A 27708-nucleotide genomic window follows, 5' to 3' on the forward strand; every position below is an offset into this window, starting at 1 on the left:
TACATAATAACAATCTATTTAATATATTACTAATGTGACGTAACACAATCCGAATGCTCAACAACGATGAATACAAGATGTAGTCGTTCATATTTTTTCTGTGAGTTTTTGTTCTGAATAAATTGTGATTAGAGCTGACCCTATTTATCAAGCAAGTTTATTCTTTTGGTTTTCAGTAAATATTTCTGTATTTAGTCAAATGCACTCCTGTTGTTTAGGTGTCCCCAAGTGTCTGCAATTCTGAGAATGCTCTCGGGTCCTGTAAGAGCCAGCAACCTACTTCACTTCTTCACACATTAAGTGCAGGGATAGGATTACACACCAGTGTGAATTTTATGGTGTCTTTTAAGGTTTCCTAACTGGCTGAATCTCTTCCCACAAACAGCACAGTGATAAGGTTTCTCTCCTGTGTGAATGCGCTTGTGTTTATTAAGGTCTCCTAACTGACTAAATCTCTTCCCACAAACAGAACAGTGATAAGGTTTCTCTCCAGTGTGAATGCGCTGGTGGATTTTAAGGTTTCCTGAGTGACTGAATCTCTTTCCACACTCAGCACAGTGATAAGGATTCTCTCCTGTGTGAATGCGCTGGTGTGAATGAGGATTTCCTAACTCTGTGAAACTCTTATCACTGTACTGTATGTGGGAAGGTTTCTCTTCTGTGTGAATGCGCTGGTATCTTTTAAGCAGTGATATATGATTGAAACTCTTCCCACAATCAGCCAAGAAAAACGTAGTCCCTCCTGTGGGATTTCCCTTGTGAGTTTCAGGAACGTCTAATTGACAGGAACTCTTCCCACCTTTAACAGAATGAGGCAAGGTCTTCAAGTTGCCCTGGATTTCAGAATTGTTAAAACATACAGAATGTGCCGTCTCTGTACTCTCCACAGTAAGTGGGTGCCTGTCTTGTAAAGAAGGAATTTTAACTGAGTGAGTTCTCAATGTCTTCACATTTTCTTCTCGGGGTGGTGTTTCTCTGTGTTTCTTGCACTGTAGTTTGCCTCTAGAAGAGTTTTTGCACTGTGGTGATGGACTGGAGTTGTGTTCTCCTTCATCTACTTTAGAAGCTAAAGAAAGAGAAGAGAGACAAAGGTTATTGTACAGCATTCTTCCACATTCACTGTTCTGCAGGGCTTCATGTCATAAACATGACAACTAGAGTGAACTCTGATGACTGCGTATTGAGAGAATACAGTCAAATCAAATTCATATCACTCCTATTCATGTCAGCCTCCTTTTACTATCACCATATTCAGGAATGTAGATAAAAGCTGGGAGCTGTGAAAAATCCATGGCTATGTCATAACATTCCTGACTATTTTGATGAGATGTTCCTGAAAAAGCACAAACGCTTTGTACCTGTATTCTGTCTCTGTGTTGAAGACAAGTGAATGAGCAGTTCAGTGATTGGTTGCTTGAAATGAGGCGGATTAATTTACAAGTTAGTGTCCCGCAAGTTTCAGTCACAGCAAAAATGATGTCAACATGTCAGTCAAGTGGAAAATGAAAAACAACATGCTTTTTTTGTCATGAAAAATCCTATTTAGTACCAACATTGACAGTACTGCTATTTATCTAATATTTTAATTAGATTTTTGATAATTAATATTTGCTGTGCTTCTAAAAACAGAAATTCCATTTGCAATCCCACGCACTGCACCTTGCCTTTTTATTCTACCTGTACCGAAGACACACGATATGTAGAACTATGTAGGGCTGGAGGCTTTTTGTTTTTCCACAACAAATTTGTATTTATCAATTTATAAAACTACAATTCCCCTCACACCTGAAACTGTTTCGCTGGTCTGCTGTACAGAACACCTCCACACACGTACTTACTGTACTGTGACAATAATAACACAGCAATGCTTACTGTGAGACACACAAAAGTCAAATGTGACGTTGCGAGGAAACATTACAGTCCACAGGATAGATGAGATGAGCGTTTAAAAATTATATTGTATTTGAATAAAGTGTAAGAAATAAAATAAGACTGTTGGTTTTCATTATCATACAATACGGGTTCACTCTCATTTTGGCGATGCTGCTGCATACTCCACACACAAATTCTCCACCGAAATGTTTTTTTCTGGTGACGCTAAGCAACCAGACTGGATTTGTCATCACCCAGTGATGGGACACGTGATCCCTGCAGCTCTGTAAAGCTGTGGGAGCAGCACAACTGCAAACAGTCTACCAGGAATGGGGAAAGGCAAAGATCTAACACATGGGTGTCCAAAGTTAACCCTTCCACTCCTGGTTTTTGTTCCAACCCTGTTCTAACTTGTTTAATTGAACCATTTAAAGCTCCATCCAGGCACATGCGTAGCACTTTATAGAACTGAACCTGTTCAATGTGGAGTGGAATGGCCTCCAGGATTGTGATTGGACACTGCTGATCTAACAGCATTCTAAAGAGGCAGGACAGTGGCTGCACATCTAGCAGGTGCCTCAGGAGCAAGCACAGTGATGTCCTTGTTGACACAGTGATTGGGCAGCTCCCCTTGGTTAAAATATGAATCTTAAGCACACTGCGGGTGTTCAGTACCAGGTTCTGCAAGATGAATAGGCAGCTCAATTTTGCTTGTTTTGTACGATTACCTCTAAATCCCAGTTCACATTCAGATGGAGGATCATCACACAGGTTGGATCCCAGTTTCTTGTTCTCCTCAAGTGTACAGACATTATTTTCATTAGGAAGTTCCTCTGCGACACATTCCTGCTCTATGAATTCCTCTTTAATAGGAACACATTCCTGTTGAGGGACCTCTTCATCTTTAACAAATGCCAGCTCTGTAACCTGCATTAGACTTGCACACCACTCCTGCTCAAAGGACTCCTCTTGTGTGTAAACTGCTTCTATCTTTGGCCTCTCCTGTACTTCAGACTCGGGGATAGTGTGGCTCTCTTTGGTATCTGTGGGAAACAAAGTTGTATAAAATTAGAACTCTTCCTTACTAGCTATGTAGTAGTAAAGGTACGACACCTGTCAAAATGCTTATATGACCCTTGTTAGATTGATTTATGGCCCCATAAGTCTCGCCCTTCCGGTGACGTGTTTTATCCCTCCCACATCCTGTGACGTGTTTTATCCCTCCCACATCCTGTGACGTGTTTTATCCCTCCCACATCCTGTGACGTGTTTTATCCCTGCCACATCCTGTGACGTGTTTTATCCCTCACACATCCTGTGACGTGTTTTATCCCTGCCACATCCTGTGACGTGTTTTATCCCTCACACATCCTGTGACGTGTTTTATCCCTGCCACATCCTGTGACGTGTTTTATCCCTCCCACATCCTGTGACGTGTTTTATCCCTCACACATCCTGTGACGTGTTTTATCCCTGCCACATCCTGTGACGTGTTTTATCCCTCCCACATCCTGTGACGTGTTTTATCCCTGCCACATCCTGTGACGTGTTTTATCCCTCACACATCCTGTGACGTGTTTTATCCCTGCCACATCCTGCAACGCGTTTTATGATTGACAGGACCAGCGCCCACCCCTCGGCCGTCATTGCGGCGTCCATTTTCTTATGCCATGCGGTTCCTCTGTTGGTTTAAGATGACTGTTTTTATATAGGGTGTTTTTATGTGAGTGCAAACTGTTAATATATCTTTTATTATGGAGTGGGTTACTTTGTTTAAGATGGAAGGGGGGTAGGGCTTGTGTTAACCAGGATTGTGGATGCCTTAAAACATTTACAGTGAAAAAGGATGTTAAAATAAAAAATAATGAATTATTTTCAATGTCTAACATTCGAAATCTAGACAGCAGCGCTTCGCAATCTATTTCTAAGCACGATCTCCCTAGAAAAGGCATCCCATTGGTGATCTGTAATGAAATAAAACATAACATTATCTCCCTGGAAAAAGCAGCCGCTCTGTGTTCAGCAAAAACGTAAAAAATATATTTATTATTATTATTAATTTCTTAGTAGACGCCCTAACCCAGGGCGACTTACAGTTGTATACAAAATATACATATCAAGAATTACAGTATACACTGAATGTACAAAACATTAGGAACACCTGCTCTTTCCATGAAACAGACTGACGAGGTGAATCCAGGTGAAAGCTATGATCCCTTATTGATGTAACCTGTTAAATCTACTTCAATCAGTGTAGATGATTTTTAAGCCTTGACACAATTGAGACATGGATTGTGTACTGTATGTGTGCCATTCAGAGGATAAATGGGCAAGACAAAATATTTAAGTGCCTTTGAACGGGGTATGGTAGTAGGTGCCAGGCGCGCCGGTTTAGAACATAAGAAAGTTTACAAACGAGAGGAGGCCATTCAGCCAATCTTGCTCGTTTGGTTGTTAGTAGTTTATTGATCCCAGAATCTCATCAAGCAGCTTCTTGAAGGATCCCAGGGTGTCAGCTTCAACAACATTACTGGGGAGTTGGTTCCAGACCCTCACAATTCTCTGTGTAAAAAATGCCTCCTATTTTCTGTTCTGAATGCCCCTTTATCTAATCTGCATTTGTGACCCCTGGTCCTTGTTTCTTTTTTCAGGTCAAAGTCGTCCCCTGGGTCGACATTGTCTATACCTTTTATTATTATTATTATTTATTTCTTAGCAGACGCCCTTATCCTGGGCGACTTACAATTGTTACAAGATATCACATTATTTCACATTATATAGATATCTACATTATTTTTACATACAATTACCCATTTATACAGTTGTGTTTTTTCTGGAGTAATGTAAGTAAAGTACCTTGCTCAAGGGTACAACAGCAGTGTCCCCCACTGGGGATTGAACCCACAACCCTCCGGTCAAGAGTCCAGAGCCCTAACCACTACTCCACACTGCTGCCCATAAAAAATGACATATTTAATGGTACTGCCATAGGATATACAGCCGTGTGCCAATGCATCCGAACACCTCAAGATGTGTCATTGATATCCTTTATATACCCGCCTGCATGAAAACCTCTGGGTGTGAGAATCTCCATTTCCACTCAGTAATCAGTGATATATTATTATTTGTTTATTTAGCGGTCACCTTTATCCAAGGCAACCTACAGAGACTAGGGTGTGTGAACTATGCATCAGCTGCAGAGTCACTTACAATTACGTCTCACCCGAAAGACGGAGCACAAGGAGGTTAAGTGACTTGCTCAGGGTCACACAATGAGTCAGTGGCTGAGGTGAGATCTGAACCGGGGACCTCCTGGTTACAAGCCCTTTTCTTTAACCACTTGACCACACAGCCTCCTCCTTTTAGGATTTTGAATGTTTGAATCAGATCACAGCGTAGTCTTCTTTGTTCAAGATTGAATAGATTCAATTCTTTTAAGCCTGTCTGCATGCGACATGCCTTTTAAACCCGGGATAATTCTGGTTGCTCTTCTTTGCACTCTTTCTAGAGCAGCAATATCCTTTTTGTAACGAGGTGACCAGAACTGAACACAATATTCTAGGTGAGGTCTTACCAATGCATTTGTAAAGTTTTAACATTACTTCCCTTGATTTAAATTCAACACTTCTCACAATATATCCAAGCATCTTGTTGGCCTTTTTTAGAGCTTCCCCACATTGTCTAGATGAGGACATTTCTGAGTCAACATAAACTCCAATGTCTTTTTCATAGTGAAATTGAAGAAGGGAACTATCTCCCATATGATATTTATAATGCACATTTTCATTGCCTGCATGCAATACTTTACACTTTTCTCTATTAAATTTCATTTGCCATGTGTCTGCCCAGTTCTGAATGCTGTCTAGATCATTTTGAATGACCTTTGTTGCTGCAATAGTGTTTGCCACCCCTCCTATTTTTGTCGTCTGCAAATTTAACAAGTTTGCTTACTATACCAGAATCTAAATCGTTAATGTAGATTAGGAGTAGCAGAGGACCTAATACTGATCCCTGTGGTACACCACTGGTTACCTCGCTCCATTTTGAGGTTTCTCCTCTAATCAGTACTTTCTGTTTTCTACATGTTAACCACTCCCTAATCCATGTGCATGCATTTCCTTGAATCCCTACTGCGTTCGGTTTGAGAATTAATCTTTTATGCGGGACTTTGTCAAAAGCTTTCTGGAAATCTAAATAAACCATGTCGTATGCTTTGCATCTATCTATTTTCAATGTTGCATCCTCAAAAAAGTCAAGTAGGTTAGTTAGACACGATCTCCCTTTCCTAAAACCATGCTGACTGTCTCCCAGGATATTGTTACCATATAGGTAATTTTCCATTTTAGATCTTAATATAGTTTCCATAAGTTTACATATAATAGAAGTCAGGCTTATTGGTTTGTAGTTACCTGGTTCGGTTTTGTCTCCCTTCTTGTGGATCGGTATTACGTTTTCTATTTTCCAGTCTGTCGGTACAACCCCTGTGTCAAGAGACTGTTGCATGATCTTGGTTAGCGGTTTGTAAATAACGTCTTTCATTTCTTTGAGTACTATTGGGAGGATCTCATCCGGCCCAGGGGATTTGTTTATTTTAAGAGCTCCAAGTCCCTTTAACACTTCTGCCTCTGTTATGATAAAGTTATTTAAAATTGGATAGGAACAGGTCGACATGTGGGGCATGTTGTCCGTGTCTTCCTTTGTAAAAACTTGTGAAAAGTAATCATTTAATATATTTGCTTTTTTTTTTTCTTCATCTATGATTTTGTCATTTGTGTCTCTTAGCCATTTAACCTCCTCTTTGAATGTTCTCTTGCTGTTATAATATTGGAAAAACATTTTGGAATTGGTTTTAGCCCCCTTAACAATATTGATTTCTATCTCTCTCTTGGCCTTTCTAACTTCCTTTTTGACTTGTGTTTGCAGTTCCAAGTACTCTTTCTGTGTGCTTTGTTTTTGGTCCCTTTTAAACGCTCTGTAAAGTGCCTTTTTTCGCTGAATATTTTTTTAATTGATCTATTAAACCATTTTGGCCATTTTGTTTTAGATTTAGATTTGTCTACTTTTGGGATGTAATTGTTTTGCGCCTCTAGTACTACATTTAAAAAAAAACAGCCATCCTTTTTCTGTGGATGTTTTCTCTATTTTACTCCATTCTACTTCTGTTAGTCTCTGTTTCATACCTTCATAGTTTGCTTTTCTAAAATTGTAAACCTTAGCTTTAGTCATTACTTTACACACTACAACTGTGTAAAGTTTTATATCCCCCATGTTAGAAAAGCCTGACAACTAATAAAATGCCTGTTTATTATTATTATTCAGCCTCCCCATTTGGAAATGTGATATACTGTAGCCTTCTGTTTTACATTGCGGGTTTATTTTCTCATGGAATATTTTTTAAAAGCAAATGACAGGGGTAGGCCTATAGTTGAAAGACTTTTTTTAATCCTGTGCGCTGCTGCAAGCTTCTAAGAAATACTATCATGAGTTATTATAAGAACATAAGCCTTAACATAACAGCCTTATAGTAAGGCTCTTTTTTTTTTTGCGTTACCCATTGCTGTAAAGAGATTCTCCTGTAAGATTTCCCCTTTTAAAAGAACAGTAGTGCAAATCCTATTGTTTTATCACTAAAAAGCAAAAACAAATAAATCTTATTAACACTGTTAACTGCCTTAGGAATTGACGATTGGTTTAGTTTGCTAAATGACTGTACACCCTGCAGAGCTGTACGATTTCTTAATCTCTAATTGCAAAGCATACGACATGGTTTATTTAGATTTCCAGAAAGCTTTTGACAAAGTCCCGTATAAAAGATTAATTCTCAAACCGAACGCAGTAGGGATTCAAGGAAATGCATGCACATGGATTAGGGAGTGGTTAACATCTAGAAAACAGAAAGTACTGATTAGAGGAGAAACCTCAAAATGGAGTGAGGTAACCAGTAGTGTACCACAGGGATCAGTATTAGGTCCTCTGCTACTCCTAATCTACATTAATGATTTAGATTCTGATATAGTAAGCAAACTTGTTAATTTGCAGACGACACAAAAATAGGAGGAGTGGCAAACACTGTTGCAGCAACAAAGGTCATTCAAAATGATCTAGACAGCATTCAGAACTGGGCAGACACATGGCAAATGAAATTTAATAGAGAAAAGTGTAAAGTATTGCATGCAGGCAATAAAAATGTGCATTATAAATATCATATGGGAGACACTGAAATTAAAGAAGGGAACTATGAAAAAGACCTAGGAGTTTATGTTGACTCAGAAAATGTCTTCATCTAGACAATGTGGGGAAGCTCTAAAAAAGGCCAACAAGATGCTTGGATATATTGTGAGAAGTGTTGAATTTAAATCAAGGGTAATGTTAAAACTTTACACTGCATTAGTAAGACCTCACCTAGAATATTGTGTTCAGTTCTGGTCACCTCGTTACAAAAAGGATATTGCTGCTCTAGAAAGAGTGCAAAGAAGAGCAACCAGAATTATCCCGGGTTTAAAAGGCATGTCGTATGCAGACAGGCTAAAAGAATTGAATCTATTCAGCCTTGAACAAAGAAGACTACGCGCTGATGTGATTCAAACATTCAAAATCCTAAAAGGTATAGACAATGTCGACCAAGGGGACTTTGACCTGAAAAAAGAAACAAGGACCAGGGGTCACAAATGGAGATTAGATAAAGGGGCATTCAGAACAGAAAATAGGAGGCACTTTTTTACACAGAGAATTGTGAGGGTCTGGAACCAACTCCCCAGTAATGTTGTTGAAGCTGACACCCTGGGATCCTTCAAGAAGCTGCTTGATGAGATTCTGGGATCAATAAGCTACTAACAACCAAACGAGCAAGATGGGCTGAATGGCCTCCTCTCGTTTGTAAACTTTCTTATGTTCTTATGTTCTAGCTATCTTGTTTGTTTACGTCCGTGTTATCTCTGTGGTGCCAGGGCTATGTGTATTGCTCAGATCCGCCCCTTTTTTTTTGGCTTCTCTCGGCTCCTATCAGTCTTACTTAGCCATTGAATGGTTCTCTCTGCTTTTTCAGGAGAAAAAACAACTAGAGACCTGTGTTTTACGTCTTTTTGATGACGTCGGACCAGAAAGGGAAAATTGTAATGTCAGACCTGGTCCGACATCGGACCGCAAAGGGTTAATGATCGACTTGACTGTGCTCCAAGGGATATTCAATGTCTTTGAAATCTTTTTATACCCCTCCCCTGATCTGTGCCTTTCCACAACTTTATCCCGGAGTTGTTTTGAAAGCTCCTTGGTCATAGCAAAGGGGGTGAATACTTATCTAATGAAGAGTTTTCAGGTTTTTATTTTTAATTGATTTGTTTTTTCACCCCCCCATTTTTTCACACATTGAAACTGTTGTGTAAATCAAAGGAAAACAATTCCCATTTAAACGCATCAAGATTTCAGGTTGTAACACAAACTGTGAAAACGTCCAAGGGGGGTGAATACTTACTATAGGCACTGTGTATATATTGTAATCATAGATGGCTACATTTTTTTTTATAGACTCAAACGAAAACCTAAGCTGTGAACTCTGTCACATGATGCGAGGCTAGTTCCAGCTAGGAGTACCGCATACATATACTGAATAAGTAATTGGAAAGCCCTGAGTCTGTACTTTTAAACAAGCCATGGTGGCTTTTACGGTGCCTGAGTAATATGTGCGTAACCTTCGGTGCGCTGGCGCCCCAAAATGAATGGGGCTGAGTTTTAAGAGTTAAAGTGAAAGTCACTGCTTGCAAAACACCTAGATAATATTGTTGCAAAAATTAATATTTGTCTTTTTTTTTCTAAACCGTTTACTTACTGCAGTGTACCGAGTTTCTATAATGCTTAAAGATAGCAGACGAGAATCACGTACGAGAGAATAAAGTCTTGCAGCACTACTTTTATTTATTTATTTATTTATTTTAAAAACAGAACTACTCAGAATGCGGCTCATAGTGCTTTCGTCCCCGACACTCACTTCCTTATATGTTGTCGTAGCATTTCAGGCATTCTAAATTGGGTGGAAAATACAGTAGCTTGGATTTTCTTGCACTGAAAAGTTGCAGATATGCGGGAGAAACTTTGAAAATGTGCGATTCCCACGATCCCGCACTGAAATTCAAGCCCTGCAATAGATATGTTAAAACCATTTTCCGGAGCAAAATGATTCGTATCAGGAAGGAACACCCTGACCCTGCTGCAGGTTTTGAATTGGTTGTCCTACAGGTTTCTGTGAAAGAGATCGTTTTGAATCGGCTCGTACAGAGGGCGCAAGTATGGGAAATAGTTTTTATAAAAATAACTTTAAAAATATATTACTGGTTAGGATGTATACATGTGCAATTGATGTGTATATTTACAATGTTAAAATAATTTATTATTTTTTCTTTCTTTTATAAATATATACAATAGTCTTTTTTGTAGTGTAATATGATTGCACCTCACACGGTTCGTTGCCCCTTTAAAAATAGACCCAATACACAGAAATGGATTTTGACAGCGCGGTTGCGCAAAATTTTTAATGAACACAAACATAAACAAAATACAAAACAAAATAAACACCTAGCTCTTTACGAGCACTAACTTAAACAAACAGGAACCTAAACTATAAATCAGGACAGCTAAGCTGTTTACCTGGAACACAAAACAAAATCTTCACCATGAAACAAACCACACAGGTTTACACTACCTTTCTTCACCCGACTGCTCAGAAGCAGAGCACCTATCCTGCTTCCTTCTCTCTCAGCAGCCGCGAGCAAACTAACTCTTTCTCTTAAGTACCCTGCACCTGGTCCTAATTTACAATTGTTTCCAGGTCCTGGGAATAACTAAGCAATAAAATAATTAACAAAACCAATTAAACAATAAAGCAATACAATCAAACAAAACAAACCCACACATTTTACTGCGGGGATGACTCCAATCTCATCCCCACTGTGTTACACATCCTCCCCCCCAAGAGTGCAACACTGACTGGCCATTCCAAGGCCACCCCCTCCCCTAAAGCATAACCACCCACCCTCGAGTCCACAAAGTTCCACCTTCTCCCGATCCTTCGGGTGGGCTTGAGGATGGGTGGAGTCCTCCGGCGCTTCAGGGTAGGGACCATGATCCGGCGAGGAGGGACCCAAACGGCTTGCTAGGGGCGACCGACGCGTAGGCCGGTACCCTGGACGGTGCAGCAACAGGCAGAGGTGTGAGCCACGGGACCGGCGCAACGACCTCTGAGACTCCAGGGGGAACACAGCGGGAGGAAGGGGGAACGCCAGTGACGTCACACGACCGCGTCGTGACGTCTGAGGTTTCAGGGGGAGCGGAGCAAGGGACCAGGTGAGCAACTGTGCCTGGTGGTGCCCCGACCTGGGCACTAGGTCGAGCACAGGGAGGTCCATGCATTCCGGCATGGTGTCCATGAGCACGGAGCAAGGGACCGTACCCACCAGCGCCGGACTGCTTTGCTGGGGTGAAGGTCGGGGTTGTGGTGGCGCTGGGCACTTTAGCTCCTCTTCCTCATTCAGCTGCAGCTCCTGCTGCAGCTCAGGCAGCTCCTCCCCCTCTGGCTCGGGCGGCGGCAGCTCCTCCCCTCTGGGCTCTGGAAGCAGCAGCTCCTCCCCTCTGGGCTCTGGAAGCGGCGGCTCCTCCCCTCTGGGCTCTGGAAGCGGAGGCTCCTCCCCTCTCCTCTCGCTTGCTCCCACCTTTGGAACAACAGCTCCAGTTCGGTCGGCTCCCGCTCTTGTCTCTTCAGCGGGGCCAACCCCAGCTCTCTCTCCCATCTCTCATTTTGCTCTTTTTGAGCGGCTGTATTTTTATTGATCTTCTCGATCAGTTCTTTAAAATCAATTTTCTGGGTCTTTAGGGGTGCCCACACACGCTGCCACCACATGTAATATGATTGCACCTCACACGGTTCGTTGCCCCTTTAAAAATAGACCCAATACACAGAAATGGATTTTGACAGCGCGGTTGCGCAAAATTTTTAATGAACACAAACATAAACAAAATACAAAACAAAATAAACACCTAGCTCTTTACGAGCACTAACTTAAACAAACAGGAACCTAAACTATAAATCAGGACAGCTAAGCTGTTTACCTGGAACACAAAACAAAATCTTCACCATGAAACAAACCACACAGGTTTACACTACCTTTCTTCACCCGACTGCTCGGAAGCAGAGCACCTATCCTGCTTCCTTCTCTCTCAGCAGCCGCGAGCAAACTAACTCTTTCTCTTAAGTACCCTGCACCTGGTCCTAATTTACAATTGTTTCCAGGTGCCGGGAATAACTAAGCAATAAAATAATTAACAAAACCAATTAAACAATAAAGCAATACAATCAAACAAAACAAACCCACACATTTTACTGCGGGGATGACTCCAATCCCATCCCCACTGTGTTACAGTAGGTTTCATGAATGTAACCTACATAAGGGGTATATATACTGTAATTCTATTTTTTTGTATTTTTTGTATACAACTGTAAGTCGCCCTGGGTAAGGGCGTCTGCTAAGAAATAATAATAATAATAATAATAATAATAATAATAATAATAATAATAATAATAATAATAATAATAATATATTTTTTTTACGTTTTTGCTGAACACAGAGCGGCTGCTTTTTCCAGGGAGATAATGTTATGTTTTATTTCATTACAGATCACCAATGGGATGCCTTGTCCAGGGAGATTGTGCTTAGAAATGGATTGTGAAGCTGTGCTGTCTAGATTTCGAATATTAGACATTGAAAATAAATTACTTTTTATTTTAACATCCTTTTTCACTGTAAATGTTTTAAGGCATCCACGATCCTGGTTAACACAAGCCCTACCCCCTTTCCATCTTAAAAAACAAAGTAACCCACTCCATAATAAAAGGTATATTAACAGTTTGCACTCACACAAAAACACCCTATATAAAAAAAAAACAGTCATATTAAACCAACAGAGGACCCGCATGGCGTAAGAAAATGGACGCCGCAATGACGGTCGAGGGGTGGGCGCTGGTCCTGTCAATCATAAAACATGTCACAGGATGTGGGAGAGATAAAACACATCACAGGAAGGGGAGGGATAAGCACATCACCGGAAGGGGCGGGACGTATGGGCCATAAATCAATCAACCAAGGGGTCTATGGAAGGGTGGTGGGCAATTCACTGATACAAGGAGACGGTACTTTATTTGTAACGCCGCTCAGGCGCACCGATTTATTTTGACCAGTAGAGGGCGCTGTTGTCCATGGACTGGATACTGACAACGGTAACTAGAACCACGGTGTTTACCAATACAGGTACATAGGCACAACAAGTGCTTCTAAATAATAATGAAAACCAAAAGGCGAAAGAAAAAGGGAAAATAAAACACTAATAAAACTACAAACAAAAGTGCTGCTTACGCAGTGCCCCCACTGCCGCTAAGCCGGTCAGAACGGGCCTCCGTCCTACGCTCAGTTACCCTATACACTGGGATGGCCGGAGTTCCCCGTACAACTAAACACGTCCCCTCGGGTACGTGATGATTTCTGTTATTTATTTTCTCTTTAAAATTATTTTAAAGGCCGGCTGTTTTCCCCAGCCAGGCTTGCCTCGTTTTGTTTTAAAAATGACATCTTCTGTCAGTGTCACTGTGTGCTCCCAAACACGGCCACCCGAGTGCACAACCAAGCGCAGTTCTTAAGGTCAGAGCAGTCTCCCAAGGCCCGCCCCTCAGCCACTCAGAGAGAGGGAAAGCACACACACCCTCTTCCCCACCTCTCTGTGTCATCGCCATCGAGAGTGTGATGACAAGCTGTCATTTAAATACTGAACACCGCCCAGAACCAAAGTGCCTTAGTAAAGATATCGGGGGAACTCAATATGAGAGGAAACGCAGAGGATAGACACTGGAGTCTACACGTGTGTGGGGGGCCAGACAAGTTAATCCTGTTGAGCTAATTCAAATAAAATTACCCAGACTTCAGTAACGCTTCCAAGGAGTCTTTATTCAAAGATATAGTTGATGTTACAAAACATTACAGAGAGGGAAAAAAAAGAAACTTAATTTAAATGAACTACTGCACAACGCAAGTGGTGCAAACTACGTACCTTCCTTCTGTAGATAGCCCTTTTTGGTTCCTTCGTCGTCCCGTGTGCATTGCACTTAAGCAAAAAACAAACAAAAAACGTCCACAAGTAACATTTACAAAATTAATTCTCCAAAGCAGTTAACATTATTGTTTACTATTCAAATGACAAAGTTTTAATCAGCCTATCAGTGCGTCTGTATTGCTTTTATGTGATCTGTACTGTGCAGTAGGGGGTTGGGACAAAGTTGGTGCTGCATTGTTTTGATTTAGGCTGCTAAAATCTAGTAAAATAAAATAAAATCTGGTAAAATAGTACAAATGGACGACAAAAAAAGAAAAGTATATTTCGGCTGATGATCATTTCAAGATATTTCCCAAAGAAACTGTACATGCAGACTGAGGTAATTGTTTTCCATATCTTAATGTGTCTGGAGAAAATACGATCGATCACTATTTAGCTTCAGAATCACACATTAAACAAAAGGCTACTACAGAGGCTGCTGAACAGAACGTAAAATAAACAGCTTTCAGAAACCAAACTGGAAAGACAGCCCAGACAAGAAGTATTTCTGCATCAGTACTAAAACGATCCAGCACAGCCACCTCGCTTCAACCTGCTGCTTACTTTTTCACAGTTGGAATTTTTGACCCGAATAGCCACGTTTTCTTTGTTTTGACTCGGTACTAATAAAATAAATTATTGGATGGGACAAATAACATGACAACGAATGTGCTGCATACATTGCCTTTATTAAAGTATGCCAGATGCTTTTGTGTAACAGAGTTTTTGGGCTGTTTCTAATTGATTTCCACATCTGTATAACTTGGCAAAGCTTTGCCTTAACTTCCAACCAATTCAGTGGATGGAGAACGTGCAGTCTCAATGTATGGGCAAGTCAACTACTGGGGGATGCTGCATGCTTGCCTTTATTAACAAATTACAGCAATCTGTTTTAGTAAGGAAGCAAGTACCACTATTTTCAGGCTTTATAGTGTTCTGAAATACTGTCTACTTAGGTTTATTTAATGTTAAAACAGCTCCGCGAAATCCTAATTTTATTCCGCAACATACCCGTGAAAAATATGTAAATTTACCGCGATTTAAGTAGACCCATAGTCATAAAAGCATTTTGACAGGTGGTGTCATACCTTTACTACTCTAGGTTCCTCTAAGAAGCCAGCCCATTGTCAGAATGTTACTGAGAGAGGTCATAGGGTCATTCCAGTGGAACAATTTGTGAGAAGGTATTTCTCTCATTTTATTTATTTATTTTTATTTATTAGTTTATTTAGCAGACGCCTTTATCCAAGGCAACTTACAGAGACTAGGGCGTGTGAACTATGCATCAGCTGCAGAGTCACTTACAACTACGTCTCACCCGAAAGACGAAGCACAAGGAGGTGAAGTGGCTTGCTCAGGGTCACACAATGAGTCAGTGGCCGAGGTGGGAATTTTAAATTAATACAGTGCACCGTTACTTTACCCTGATTTTAACTCCCCAATTAAAACATATTCCCTCGCAGCAGAGAACCCCACAACAGAGGGTGTCCTCTAACACACATCCAGGAGCTTGACAGCAAGCTCCCAGGAGGACAAAGGCAGCCCTATAGTGTCTGCTTGTATATAGCATCTGGCCAACAGATACAAATCATGAATGACAGCCTATGGGATCTTGTACTTTTCAAGATACTACAGGATCGTGAGCTGGGAATGAGACTGGATCCAACATTCCTTCTAAAGTACTTGTGGAAGAGAGGTGCTCAGTGCCTTTAATTAAAGCTGAAATACATTTCTGAAATTTGAAAAAATACCATCTAACCCTAGTACCCTACCCACAATTCCATGGTTCATATCTTTACAATTATCAAATATTTATTTCAGCTGCTATCAACATTCTGTGTTAGTTGCTTTGATCAGGGACTGTATCAAAATAAACCCTCCAAACTGCTGTGTTCAATAATGTGCACCATGCATTTTAAGTTACTGTTCCTCAGTTATTTCGTATAGGGGTGAGCTGGTACAATAGTTTTGTGGTTTAGGTACATTATGGCATTGATACCATTCCTGTTATTCTACATTGCAATTATTGGTTAACGCTGTGTTTGTGTTCCTATGAACTAAGTGAAGGAAAAGGCATTTTCATATGAACGTCTTTATTCTACATCCTTGTAACAGGGCTAGGAGCCCTGTACATGAAAAGGGAAAACGTGTTTGTTTTTGTATGTGGAGGACGAGTGAGGTGCCGTCCGCCACGTTATTGTTTTGTTTTTATTTTGTTTTTATTTTGTTTGTTCAATTTTAGAATGGGGTACCCCTCCGCCCCTGTGCAATTTATTATTTTGTACTTGTTTTGTTGTATTATTATTATTGTTATGATTCATCTCCCGAGTTAATTAATTGTTGCTAATCGGGAGATGGTCATCTGCATATAAGCCTGCAGCTCTGCACACTGGGTGGATGTACAGAGGAGAGTACGGGAGAGTGAGAGGAGAAAAGAACATTTTAAAATTACACAGGATCAGTGACAGCGTCTGCCCAGCCTGACCTGTATTTGCTATTGTGTTTTTGTTTGACTTATTTTTGCTCTGTGAGCAGTGTTTTTGTTTAAATATTTATTTTATTTTTGTTATTTAAAATAAACGGCGCCACAGCGCCTTTGCACAGCGGCATTTTGTGTTTGTTTTCTTCCTGCATCTGGCCTGATGTCACCACTCTGCCACAGTCCTGTACAAAACAAGACTCAGTCCTGCTGGGCACCTCCTGTAACCTCACACTGGAGCATTCCATCCACTTCTACCTCCCTGTCAAACACCATCATGACGCCGTTCTGCCTTTGCATTGTTCCAATGCAAACGTCAATTTCTCTACTGCAAATACGCTTAACTTTTTAAACTCCAGCTGTGTAATAATCATTAGTAACAACATTGCACAAGTAAGCTTCCAATGTCACGTGAACTGTAGATAGAAATCCAATAACATCCTGTGCCAATGTGCCCTGCCCCTGTGTGTATTCTTGTGTTTTATGTTGTATGTTGCGTGTGTTAATGTTGGTGTATTGTAGTTGGTACACAGGATATAATGTGGGTAATGAGCACAAGTATTTAAAATGTATAACTGTATTTAGGCACGGGGATTGCACTTCACGTGCATTTAAAGTACTTAATATGTGAGCACGGGGTTTTCACAGATTAGTTCACGTGCTGGGATTCAAGTGAATAATTAATTGATAATTAAATCCCAGCACAACAGTATATATAGATGCACGTTTTACTCACTCGGGGTTGGGTGTTCAGTGAGTAGATAACAGGAGAGAGAAGGCGAGTAAAAGAAACTAAGAGAATAATTTGTTTTGACTCACCACGTTTGTTTGTTTGTCTGTTAGCCCACTGTTCGTTTAAGTGTTAGTCTGTTTTGTTTGTCTATTTATTTTGGCCGCAAGTGCCATGTGCTGTTTTTGTTTAAAACCTTTTAATTTTGTTCAACACGCAACAGCACAATTCACATTTCACTTCGCAGTACTGCATGTTTCTAAACGGGTCTGACGTCAACACTATAGCCAGCTTCTCACACTTGGTGTCAGAACCGGGACAACAGCGCCTCCAAGCGTCAAACCAGGGATATTGCAAGTGAATTTTTTTTGTTTTGGAAAAAAAAAAAAAATAAATAAATAAATAATGCAGCAGCCACAACACCAACCGGAGGAACAGCAGCCAGAGTGTTACTGCTGCGCTAAGCCTGGGCACTCCCGCACAAACTGTCCCTGGTACTCCCTCGGACAGCTACCCCAACTATGCTCCATCTGCGGAGGTGAGCACAACATGACCCGCTGCACCGTCCATCAAGAGAGGGAGGAGAGGGAGGAGCAGGGGTTGCCTCAGTCTCCACCACCAGCAGGGGGAGGTAGACTGCTGCTCCCACCGCCCCAACAACAACTGCAACAGCGGCCAGAGGAGCCAGAGAACCTGTTCCCCTGGTGTGGAAAGGTGGATCATCGCTGGAGGGACTGCTCCGAGGTGCCACCAAGCTGGTGCGGGCGATGTGAGGAAGGGGGACACGACTGGTCAGATCGCCAGCGCCCAGACGGGGGGAGCATGAGCTTCCAACGCCGGGAGAGGAGCCATTGCTGGTTTCGCCTTCCGAGCCAGAGGGAGAGCCGCACCAATGCCCTGCAATAGGGGGAGAGTCGCACCAGTCCACTGCAACAGGGGGAGCACGCTGCTCCCACCTCCACCGGCAGGAACAGAGCAGCAGGAGATGCCTCTACCTCCGCCGTCAGGAGAAGAGCAGCAGGAGCTGCCTCTACCTCCGCCACTTCCACCAGCAGAGGGTGAATCCCTGCTGGGTCCCTTTCCACCAGCAGAGGGTGAATACCTACTGGGTCCACTTCCCCGACCGCCATCATCACCCCCAAGAGGAGAGGAGCAGGAGCTACCTCTACCTCCATCACCACCAGGGGGAGAGGAGCAGGAGCTGCCTCTCCCTTCACCAGAAGAAGGACCAGGACGTAATGCTGGCATTCCTCAGCAACCACTGCATAGTCTGCTGAGGGGAGCACAGCGGAAAACAGCCCGGCCGCAGCGGCTACGAAGAAGGCCAGCACCGTCGCAGCCACTGCCACAATGGCCAACCACAGCACCACGACTGGTCCCGACTCCAGCACCGCCCAAGGATGCCTGCCTCGCCCGGGGCTGCCTGTTGCTCCGCATCGCCTGGGGAGACCAGCTCGCTATTGCCAGGAGACACCTGCCCTGGAGGTAGTTTGCTGCTGGTCTCCAGGGATTTGCTGGGGTTGGAGGAGCCAGCCTTAGAGCTGCCAGCACGTCTGCTGACAGCCTCACTGTTGGCAGCATTTCCGCTGTCAGTGGTGCAACGGGAGGAGCCAGATTTGGTGCGGTCAGCAAGTCAGTTGACCGCTTCACCATTAGCAGCTGTTCGGCTGCCAGGACTGCCCCGGCTGAACGAGTCAGCATGGGAGCTGTCAGCATTGCACCTGGCAGTCTTTCCGCTGCTGGAGTGTGCCACCCTGCTGTAAACAGTTACACTGACAGCACTGCCAGTAGCAGCCTGGCAACTGGCAACATTGACACCCGTGAACCCCTTGAAGTCCCAGTTCTTGGCCCGGGACTTTGAGCGAGACTTTGGGGATTTTAAGGGGGGAGGTGGCCATTGAGGCCATGTGTGCTGCGCACAAGTGGGGGTATATGTGGCAATGTGCTCTGCCCATTTTTGTGTTTTATGTTGTATGTTGCGTGTGTTAATGTTGGTGTATTGTAGTTGGCACACAGGTGTTCGGGGAGTAGAGAACAGGAGAGAGAAGGAGTGTAAAAGAAATTAAAAGAATAATTTGTTTTGACTCACCGTGTTTGTTTTGTTTTGTTTGTTAGTCCACTGTTTAAGTGTTAGTCTGTTTTGTTTGTCTATTTATTTTGGCCGCAAGTGTCGTGTGCTGTTTTCGTTTAAAAACGTTTTATTTTGTTCATTATTAAACGCGCAACAGCGCAATTCACATTTCACTTCGCAGTACTGTGTGTTTCTTCCGGGGCTGACATCACCACTACAGCCTGCTTGTCACACATCCCTATTACAATACATTTGTAATGGTGTGGCTCTCCCTATTGTATCCTCATATTTTCTATGTGCAAATTGTACACTGGCCCATCCCTAGTTCCATTATTGATAACACAGTGTGTCATTTCACGGTTACCCTTTTTACCTCAATAGTGTTTTAGTCAATTCGTCTGTTTGATTTCATGGCTGGTTCACGTATACCTCAATTCAGACTTACTTGTGTGTATGTGTTAGACCGGTAATTGGAAAGCATTTGCTTTTAGAACAGACCACTGTTTATACTTTCAATTACAAAACAAAATGTCCAGGTCTACATCAGAGTACATCATTTTCAGGGGATGTATCTAAAGTTAAAATTGAAGTACATTTTAAAATATCGTAACAAAATCTGCGCTCCCGCCAGAGAATTTGGGTAATATCCATTTGTGGTGTTTTGCCACATGTTTATATAAATGTTATTCTTTTATTAGACTCTCAATAAAATGATGCAATTCAGTTGACACCTTACTGTGTTGTATTTACTTCCTCCAACTTCAACCCTTAATTGAACTTGTGGAACCACTAGAGTCCAAAATCTTACAGCGGATCGGTGCATTCAGGGTGCTGCCGCCACCCCCTTTATTCACACAGTCAGCTCTGGAAAGATCGCTGTAAGGCAGTGGAAGCCAATACGTGGATCACGACCCACGGGTGGATCTTGGGACAAATCAGAACAAGCACTAGCATATAAGCATGCAATTTTACCGACTCATCAGTGCCATGGCTACTCGTTTCCAGACAGTTTGTCAAACCAAGATAAGGAAAATAACAAATTCATATAAGACGGTGTCTTTACAAGAAATGAGCAATGCAGGTATGTCAGAAGATGAAAGCGAACAGGGAACTTCGAGTTAGTTACAGCGTGTTCACTGTTATATAAAATACAAGTTCAACCAACAGTGGCTAAAAGATTTCCCCTGGCTTAAGTTTGACAATGTTAAAAAGATCCATGTTTTGCACATTTTATCAGGATGCGGGGAACTGATGGCAGGCAAGACTGCATTTAACAGGGAGCCAGAAGTTCAGACATGAAAATATATTAAACACAGTGCTTCAAAACGGCACGCAATGTGCGGAGAGGCAGACCCACCCGCTACCAAAAACAGCAAGCAGCACATTCTGAGACCCCGGTGAAGTTAGGTTGATATTGGATATTGGATATTCGTGCAAAACACTAATATTTCACACAATGAACAATGTTATGCCAAGGACTAATTTAAGCCATGTCTCGTTGATTTGCAAGTTAGCAATCTCTAGTTATGAACATGAGAAATACGCATTCATATTCACTTTACATTGTACAGTAAGTTACGTCATATAATGGTTCATAGCTCCTACATAAAAACTCACAAAAGAATGCTATTTCACGCATACATATTGTATTGTTATTAGTCTCATTTTATGAACACGAAATATACAAGCTAATTATATATATATATATATATATATATATATATATATATATATATATATATATATATATTGTGATAAACCTCAGGGCATGGTCCTGAATGGGAGATATGTGAGGGCAGAGATTTTGTTAGGACTTTGTCCTTTCACAAAATGAAGCTCCCAATAGGACTACAGTTCCTATATGTCAGCACACCTGCAGGTGATCAAGGGTAATGACCAGCCCTATAAAAGGAGCAAACTGACAGCACCATAGTGGAGAGGGGAGTAGGAGGAGTTTGGTGCTGTGTTTTGAGAAGGTTTTGGTGTGTACTATTGATTTCTGGATTGCAATATTGTGTATGACCCTGGACTGTTTGGATAACCCTGGTGGCTGTTTTGGCCCTATTTTGGATGACTACCTGATTGTTGGCACACTCTGGATTAACATTACGACTCTGATTATTGGACTTCCCTTGAAAATAAACACGCAGGTAACATCCTGTTTAAAATAAACTTACACTCGTTGTGTCTATTGTGTTGTCCCCGCTCATACTTGTGAACAAAGTACGCAAAGAAGGACTAACTGTCACAATAATATATATATATATATATATATATATATATATATATACATATATACACACACACACACACACATACACACACTACCGGTCAAAAGTTTTAGAACACCTCCTTTTTTCCAGTTTTTATTCAAATTTACACAGTTTAATGTCTCAATGTACTCTGAAATTAAAGCATAGAACAAATAAACAATATGAGATAAAGAAATCATGGAATTGTTTTGTTTAACAAAATTTAATCTAAATTTTTGACTCAAAGTAGCCACCTTTTGCAGATATAACAGCCAAACACACTCGTGGCATTCTTTCTACAATGGAAATCAAATATTGTTCGGAAAGTTCTTCCCAACACTGTTGCAGAAGTTCCCAGAAATGTGTTGCACTTGTAGGTTGCTTTGCTTTCACCCTTCTGTCCAGTTCATCCCAAACCAGCTCGATGGGGTTTAAGTCTGGAGACTGTGCTGGCCATTCCATGATTTGAAGCCTACCGTCTTGTTCTTTTCTTCTAAGGTAGTTCTGACATAGCCTGGAGGTATGTTTTGGGTCATTATCTTGCTGTAAGATGAACCCCTGACCAACTAGGCATATACCAGAAGGTATTGCATGGTGCTGCAAAATGCTGTGGTAGCAGTTTTGGTTCAGGGTGCCACTCACTCTGTGCAAGTCGCCGACTCTGGATCCAGCAAAAGAGCCCCAGACCATCACGCTTCCTCCTCCATGTTTTACAGTTGGTGTCACACACCGAGGAACCATCCTTTCGCCTACTCGACGGCGTACAAAAACCCTGCGTGATGAACCGAAGATTTCAAATTTTGATTCATCGGTCCATAAGACCTTCTTCCAGTCTTCAGTAGTCCACTGGCGGTGCTTCATGGCCCAGGCAAGCCTCTTTCTTATTTTGCCATCTTAGCAATGGCTTTCTTACTGCCACTCGACCTGTCAAACCTGCAGCTCGAAGTCTTCTTCACAGTTGAAACTGAGACTTGCTTACTTCGACCAGTGTTAAGCTGTGCTTGAAGCTGTTGTCCTGTGAGCCACCTATCACGCAAGCTGTTGACTCTCAGAAACTTGTCTTCTGATTCTGTTGTGGCTTTGGGTCTGCCAGACCTCTTCCTGTCAGAGTTTCCTCCAGTTTCCAAGTGCCTTTTGATGGTGTAGGAAACTGTACTCACTGACACCTTGGCTTTCTTTGCAATTTCTCTAAAGGAAAGACCTACACTTTTAAGGGTTATAATGGTCTGTCTGTCTTCCTTTGTTAATTGCCTTTTTCTCGCCATTATGAGAGCAATATACTACTTCCTGCAGTACAATACTGTCCAAATAATGCTTAAGAGGGTTTAGTAACACAGTCTGTTCCAACACTGCTTTTATACAGACAGAGGGTTTGTAATAATCAACAAAAGTTGGGACACCTGTAGGAATTGTTAGCATCAACTTTCAAGGCTTAATTTACTTCCATTGCTGCAGAACAGCTGTAAGTTGTTAACCCATTACTTGTTCCCTGAAAAAGGCCTTTTTGTATAACTCTGAAATGTACATTATTTTTCAGTTTTTGGTAACCTAAACTTTTTTTTTTTTTTAACCTCTGGCAGTTTACCGCTTACCTTTATACCATTTCAGGTTATTCACTGGACTTGAACTGCTTAAATTTCAATAAAAACTGGAAAAATGGGGGTGTTCTAAAACTTTTGACCGGTAGTGTATGTATGTATGTATGTATGTATGTATGTATGTATAATTACACACACACACACACACAGTGCCTTGACCAATTCTCTCATATTACTGAATTACAAATGGTACATTGAAATTTTGTTCTGTTTCATATTTTATTTTAAAAACACTAAAACTCAAAATCAATTATTGTAAGGTGAAACTGGTTTTATGTTGGGAAATATTTAAGAAAAATAAAAAACGGAACTATCTTGCTTGCATAAGTATTCAACCCCTGTGGAAGCTCCCAGTTTACATCGATGAAAGAAATTGCCCTAACAAGGACACAATTACCTTACCATTGGCCTCCAACTGTGAACCATTAAAGTTGCTGTCACATTTTCTGGATAAAAACCCCCACTGTTGAAGGATCATTGGTCAGTGTATGAATCTGAAGGAGAATGAAGACCAAAGAGCATTCTACAGAAGTTAGAGATAAAGTAATACAAATGCATAGATTAGGGAAAGGGTACAAAATAATATCCAAGTGTTTGGATATCCCAGTGAGCAAAGTTGGATCAATAATCAGGAAGTGGAAGCTGCACCACACCACCCAGGCACTGCCAAGAAAAGGCCGTCCCTCAAAACTCAGTGCTCAAACAAGAAGGAGACTTGTAAGAGAAGCCACAGAGAGGCCAACAATCACTTTGAAGGAGCTACAGAGTTCAGTGGCTGGAAGTGGAGTAATGGTGCACCAGTCAACCATATCAAGAGCTCTGCATAACGCTGGCCTGTATGGGAGAGTGGCAAGAAAGAAGCAGTTACTCAAAAAGTACCATCTGAAAGCACGTCTGGAGTTTGCCAGAAAGCATGAGAGTGACCCAGCTGCAATGTGGGAAAAGGTTTTGTGGTCAGATGAGACCAAGATAGAGCTTTTTGGCCAAAACTCAAAGCGCTATGTGTGGCGCAAACCTAACACTGCCCATGCCTCAAGACACACCATCCCTACAGTGTAGTATGGTGGTGGCAGCATCATGCTGTGGGGATGCTTCTCATCAGCAGGGACTGGGCATCTTGTTAAAATTGAAGGAAGAATGGATGGAGCAAAATACAGGGAAATACTGCAAGAGAACCTGCTTCAGTCTGTTAAAAAACTGAAGCTTGGGAGGAAATTCACATTTCAGCAGGACAATGATCCCAAGCACAAGGCCAAAGCAACATTGGAGTGGCTCAAAAACAAAAAGGTGAATGTCTTACAGTGGCCCAGTCAAAGTCCTGATCTCAATCCCATTGAGAATCTGTGGCACTATTTGAAAATTGCGGTCCACACGCGTCGTCCAACCAACCTGAACAACCTGGAGCAAATCTGCCAAGAAGAATGGGCCAAAATCACTCCGACACTGTGCAAAGCTGGTACATACTTACCCCAAAAGTTTTAAAGCTGTTATTGCAGTGAAAGGTGGCTCTACCAAATATTAATGTGTGGGGGTTGAATACTTATGCAAGCAAGATATTTCAGTTTTTTATTTTTCTTAAATATTTCCCAACATAAAACCAATGTCACCTTACAATAATTGATTTTGAGTTTCTGTGTTTTAAAATAAAATATCAAACAGAACGAAATTTCAATGTACCATTTGTAATTCAGTAATATGAGAGAATTGGTCAGGGGTCTGAATACTTTTGCAAGGCACTGTATATATAAACACACACACACACACACACACACACATACCTTTGGTATGGCTTCCCCCATTAAAGAACTGTAGCTGCCAGGGCGTCCCTCCTGTGGTTTATAATGTTAAAGTGTGAGAAAACTTGCAAGTATCAGGTTAGAGAAATAGGACCACAAACGAATGTGTAGCATCAAATGACAAAACACGATTAGGGTACTATATGTTTTTAATTTTTTATACAAAACAAGAATAGGGTTAAGAACAATAACAGCAAGAAAAGCATCATCGTCATCAAAAACAACAACACTACGACTACGACTAATAACGCCAGGTTTTGCTTTGAAACGTGATGATTTTCCTATAACTAAACAAACAAAACGTCTTCTAAAATGTAGAGAATTTATATAGAAATGGCATGTTTGTTGATGCCCAAAAATGTTGCATATACAGCAAGTCTTAATACAATGCTTGAGAAATTCGCGTTAAAAATAAAATGCTGGCTGCAGTTATTTGCGAGTTTTTTTTTTAATGTAGGAGCTATGAGCCATTATATGACGTAACCTACTGTACAATGTAAAGTGAATATGAATGCGTATTTCTCATGTTCATAACTACAGATTGCTAACTCGCAAATCAACGAGACGTGGCTTAAATTACTCATTAGCATAACATCTTTCATTTGGTGAAATATTAGTGTTTGGCGCAAATATCCACCCGAATATCCAATATCAACCTAACTTAACCGGGGTCATTCTGAGGAACTCGCTGCCACCAGGCAGTTAAAATAATAATAATAAATAATAATAATAATAATAATAATAATAATAATAATAAATCATTTTTTCATTTTGTTGCAAAAGTATTGAACTGTACAATTGTTATGTAACTTAAGCGCACATGTATCTAAAAAAAGTTAGCGTAGAGCGTTTGTTTCGTTTTTGTTGTGGTGGTTGTTTTGTTTTATTATTGCTATTACGTATTGGACACTATTATATGAAATCCCACTAATAATTGTTGGTCATGGCTTACTGGTGGATCGTGGAGCCCGCTGAGATCCACCAAATGGATCGCAGTGTAATGTGTGTGTGGAACAATAAGGAAATAGGACTGAAGCAAAATAACGAGCAGCGAATGAGCAGTGACTGTACCGAAGGCAAACACAACAGCACTGGAGCTGGATACAATTAAACCATTTATCTAAAAATAGATTTGCAGTCAAACAGTTTAATCAAACATGAAAACACGATGTGCTGCTGTATGTTGATATCGGGTCACAAATCATTATTCTAACCCTCTGCAATATGGTCTGTGACTCTCAGTGGGACTCAAGACATCACTTTACTAGAAGGATACCATTTAAGTCTGTTAAATTAGACTGCTTAAGATTTACCAATATAGTACTTTCTTCGTTTCTAGAATACATATTTAAATATATAATATAAAGCCTTGATTAAACTCCTTATAACCAATATTAGGACAGAGTTTGACACTTGTGTCGAGAGAAATCCTAACAAAGATCTTTCCACTAGAAGGTGGTTTGCGGTGTTGGATTGACCGAGCAATACCATACAATAAAATCAACCTTACCTTGAAATATTAGAGGTTGTTTTATATCTGCATCTGCAGCGTTTATACACCCTCGCACAGCTTTCAACTCGCTCTCTGATATTTCCAATCTCAGCTTCAGACTTTCATTCTCTTTCTCCTTTCCAGCCATTTCCACTTGGAATTCAGTGAATTTGCTGCCGACAACTTTAGTAATCGCACACAAGACGGTGTCTACAGCCGCTTTCACTGCGTGCTCGATGGTAGAGGCGAGCTCGTCTTGAAAGAACGACACGGACACACTGACGTCCATCTTCACTGGTTTAGTTTCAGACTGGTCTAGCGGAATCCTCTTTTCATTCAGAAACACCGGGTTCGGTTTTTATTTAGTAATATTTATTTTTTACTGTAGCCTTCCCATTCAAATATATTCATCACTTCTTCTGGTGTGATAATGAAAGAACACAAACAACAGGCTTTGCAAGGAGTTACTTTCGTCTTTCCAAATCCCGCTGAGCTCTGCTGGAATTCAAACGCGTTTGTTTCTCAGTAAATAATCTCATTGAAAAGCTCAACTTGTCTGCAGATGCGACTGACCCACTCCACTCTGTATGTGAAATTCAACACAGAAAGGGGATGCTTTTCATTTCCCGGAACTCAGTGCAGGTAATAAACAAACACAAAAATCATTAGAAAACATTTCGATCCAACCTAAATACTTTAAACAGCAGGAGACAGACTTGTAAAATCATCACTGATACAGCGATCTCTCTCCACGTAAACAAAGCAAACGTTTCTATTTCCTATACTGAATTGCGTCACTATCAGAAGGCGGGGCTGGTTGAAACCATCGCGTATTATTGGCTGCAGAAACACTCTTAACCCCCAGCAAGAGAGACTGGTTGGCTGGCCTCCCTGTCGAAGTAAGGGCGGGATCGACGAGGTTATGAAGCTGGATACCACAGTTCGCCATGTTGGCTCTTCGAGCGCTATGTTCTGTGCAATGCTGACACTGCGGGGAATCCGAAATGGCGCCAGTTTCGACTGTCTCTGCTTTCAATGCGCGTGTTCAATGCCAAAGCTGCTGCTGCTTACTGGGCCCGTGCAAAAAACAGTTCAAAATAATGAAAGTAACAACGGAAGAAATGATTCTGTCATACCTTGTGGATTTATGTGGCGAGAAAGGTACGGCAAAATATCTCAGAAGCATTTTCTAATACCCGTACAGGGGGCGGAGGGAAGGGACGAAGCACGGCCATAGACAGAGAGAAGCATCAAAATAACCCAAAGGCTCTTTTCAGAGGCATCCCAAA

The 27708-nt window shown here is 41.4% G+C and overlaps 1 protein-coding gene across 3 annotated transcripts; it reads right to left on the reverse strand.

Moving 5' to 3' along the window:
• On the reverse strand, positions 1-27315 carry LOC117431180 (zinc finger protein 112-like). Of its 3 annotated transcripts, none has more exons than XM_058996008.1 (4): positions 26438-27315; positions 13960-14013; positions 2601-2915; positions 1-1066 (listed from the first exon to the last, which is right to left on the reverse strand). In XM_058996008.1, exons 1-4 carry the CDS (start codon positions 26706-26708, stop codon positions 315-317), a joined length of 1392 nt encoding a protein of 463 aa, XP_058851991.1. In that variant the 5' UTR covers positions 26709-27315; the 3' UTR covers positions 1-314. The 3 variants fall into 3 exon arrangements, with proteins under 3 accessions (XP_058851991.1, XP_033907766.3, XP_033907767.3); XM_034051875.3 differs by lacking the exon at positions 13960-14013 and adding an exon at positions 24910-24960; XM_034051876.3 differs by lacking the exon at positions 13960-14013.
• Positions 27316-27708: the final 393 nt, after the last annotated feature.

This window comes from Acipenser ruthenus, chromosome 22 (genome assembly GCF_902713425.1).
Source record: "Acipenser ruthenus chromosome 22, fAciRut3.2 maternal haplotype, whole genome shotgun sequence".
Lineage (NCBI taxonomy): Eukaryota > Metazoa > Chordata > Actinopteri > Acipenseriformes > Acipenseridae > Acipenser > Acipenser ruthenus.

Coding starts and splice junctions, on each gene's coding strand:
- LOC117431180 (XM_058996008.1), bottom strand. CDS start 26,708: ATGGACGTCAGTGTGTCCGTGTCGTTCTTTCAAGACGAGCTCGCCTCT. Junction 2,916..13,959: donor GGGCTATCTACAGAAGGAAG/GTACGTAGTTTG, acceptor TGTTTCCCACAG/ATACCAAAGAGAGCCACACT. Junction 1,067..2,600: donor ATGTGAACTGGGATTTAGAG/GTAATCGTACAA, acceptor CTCTTTCTTTAG/CTTCTAAAGTAGATGAAGGA.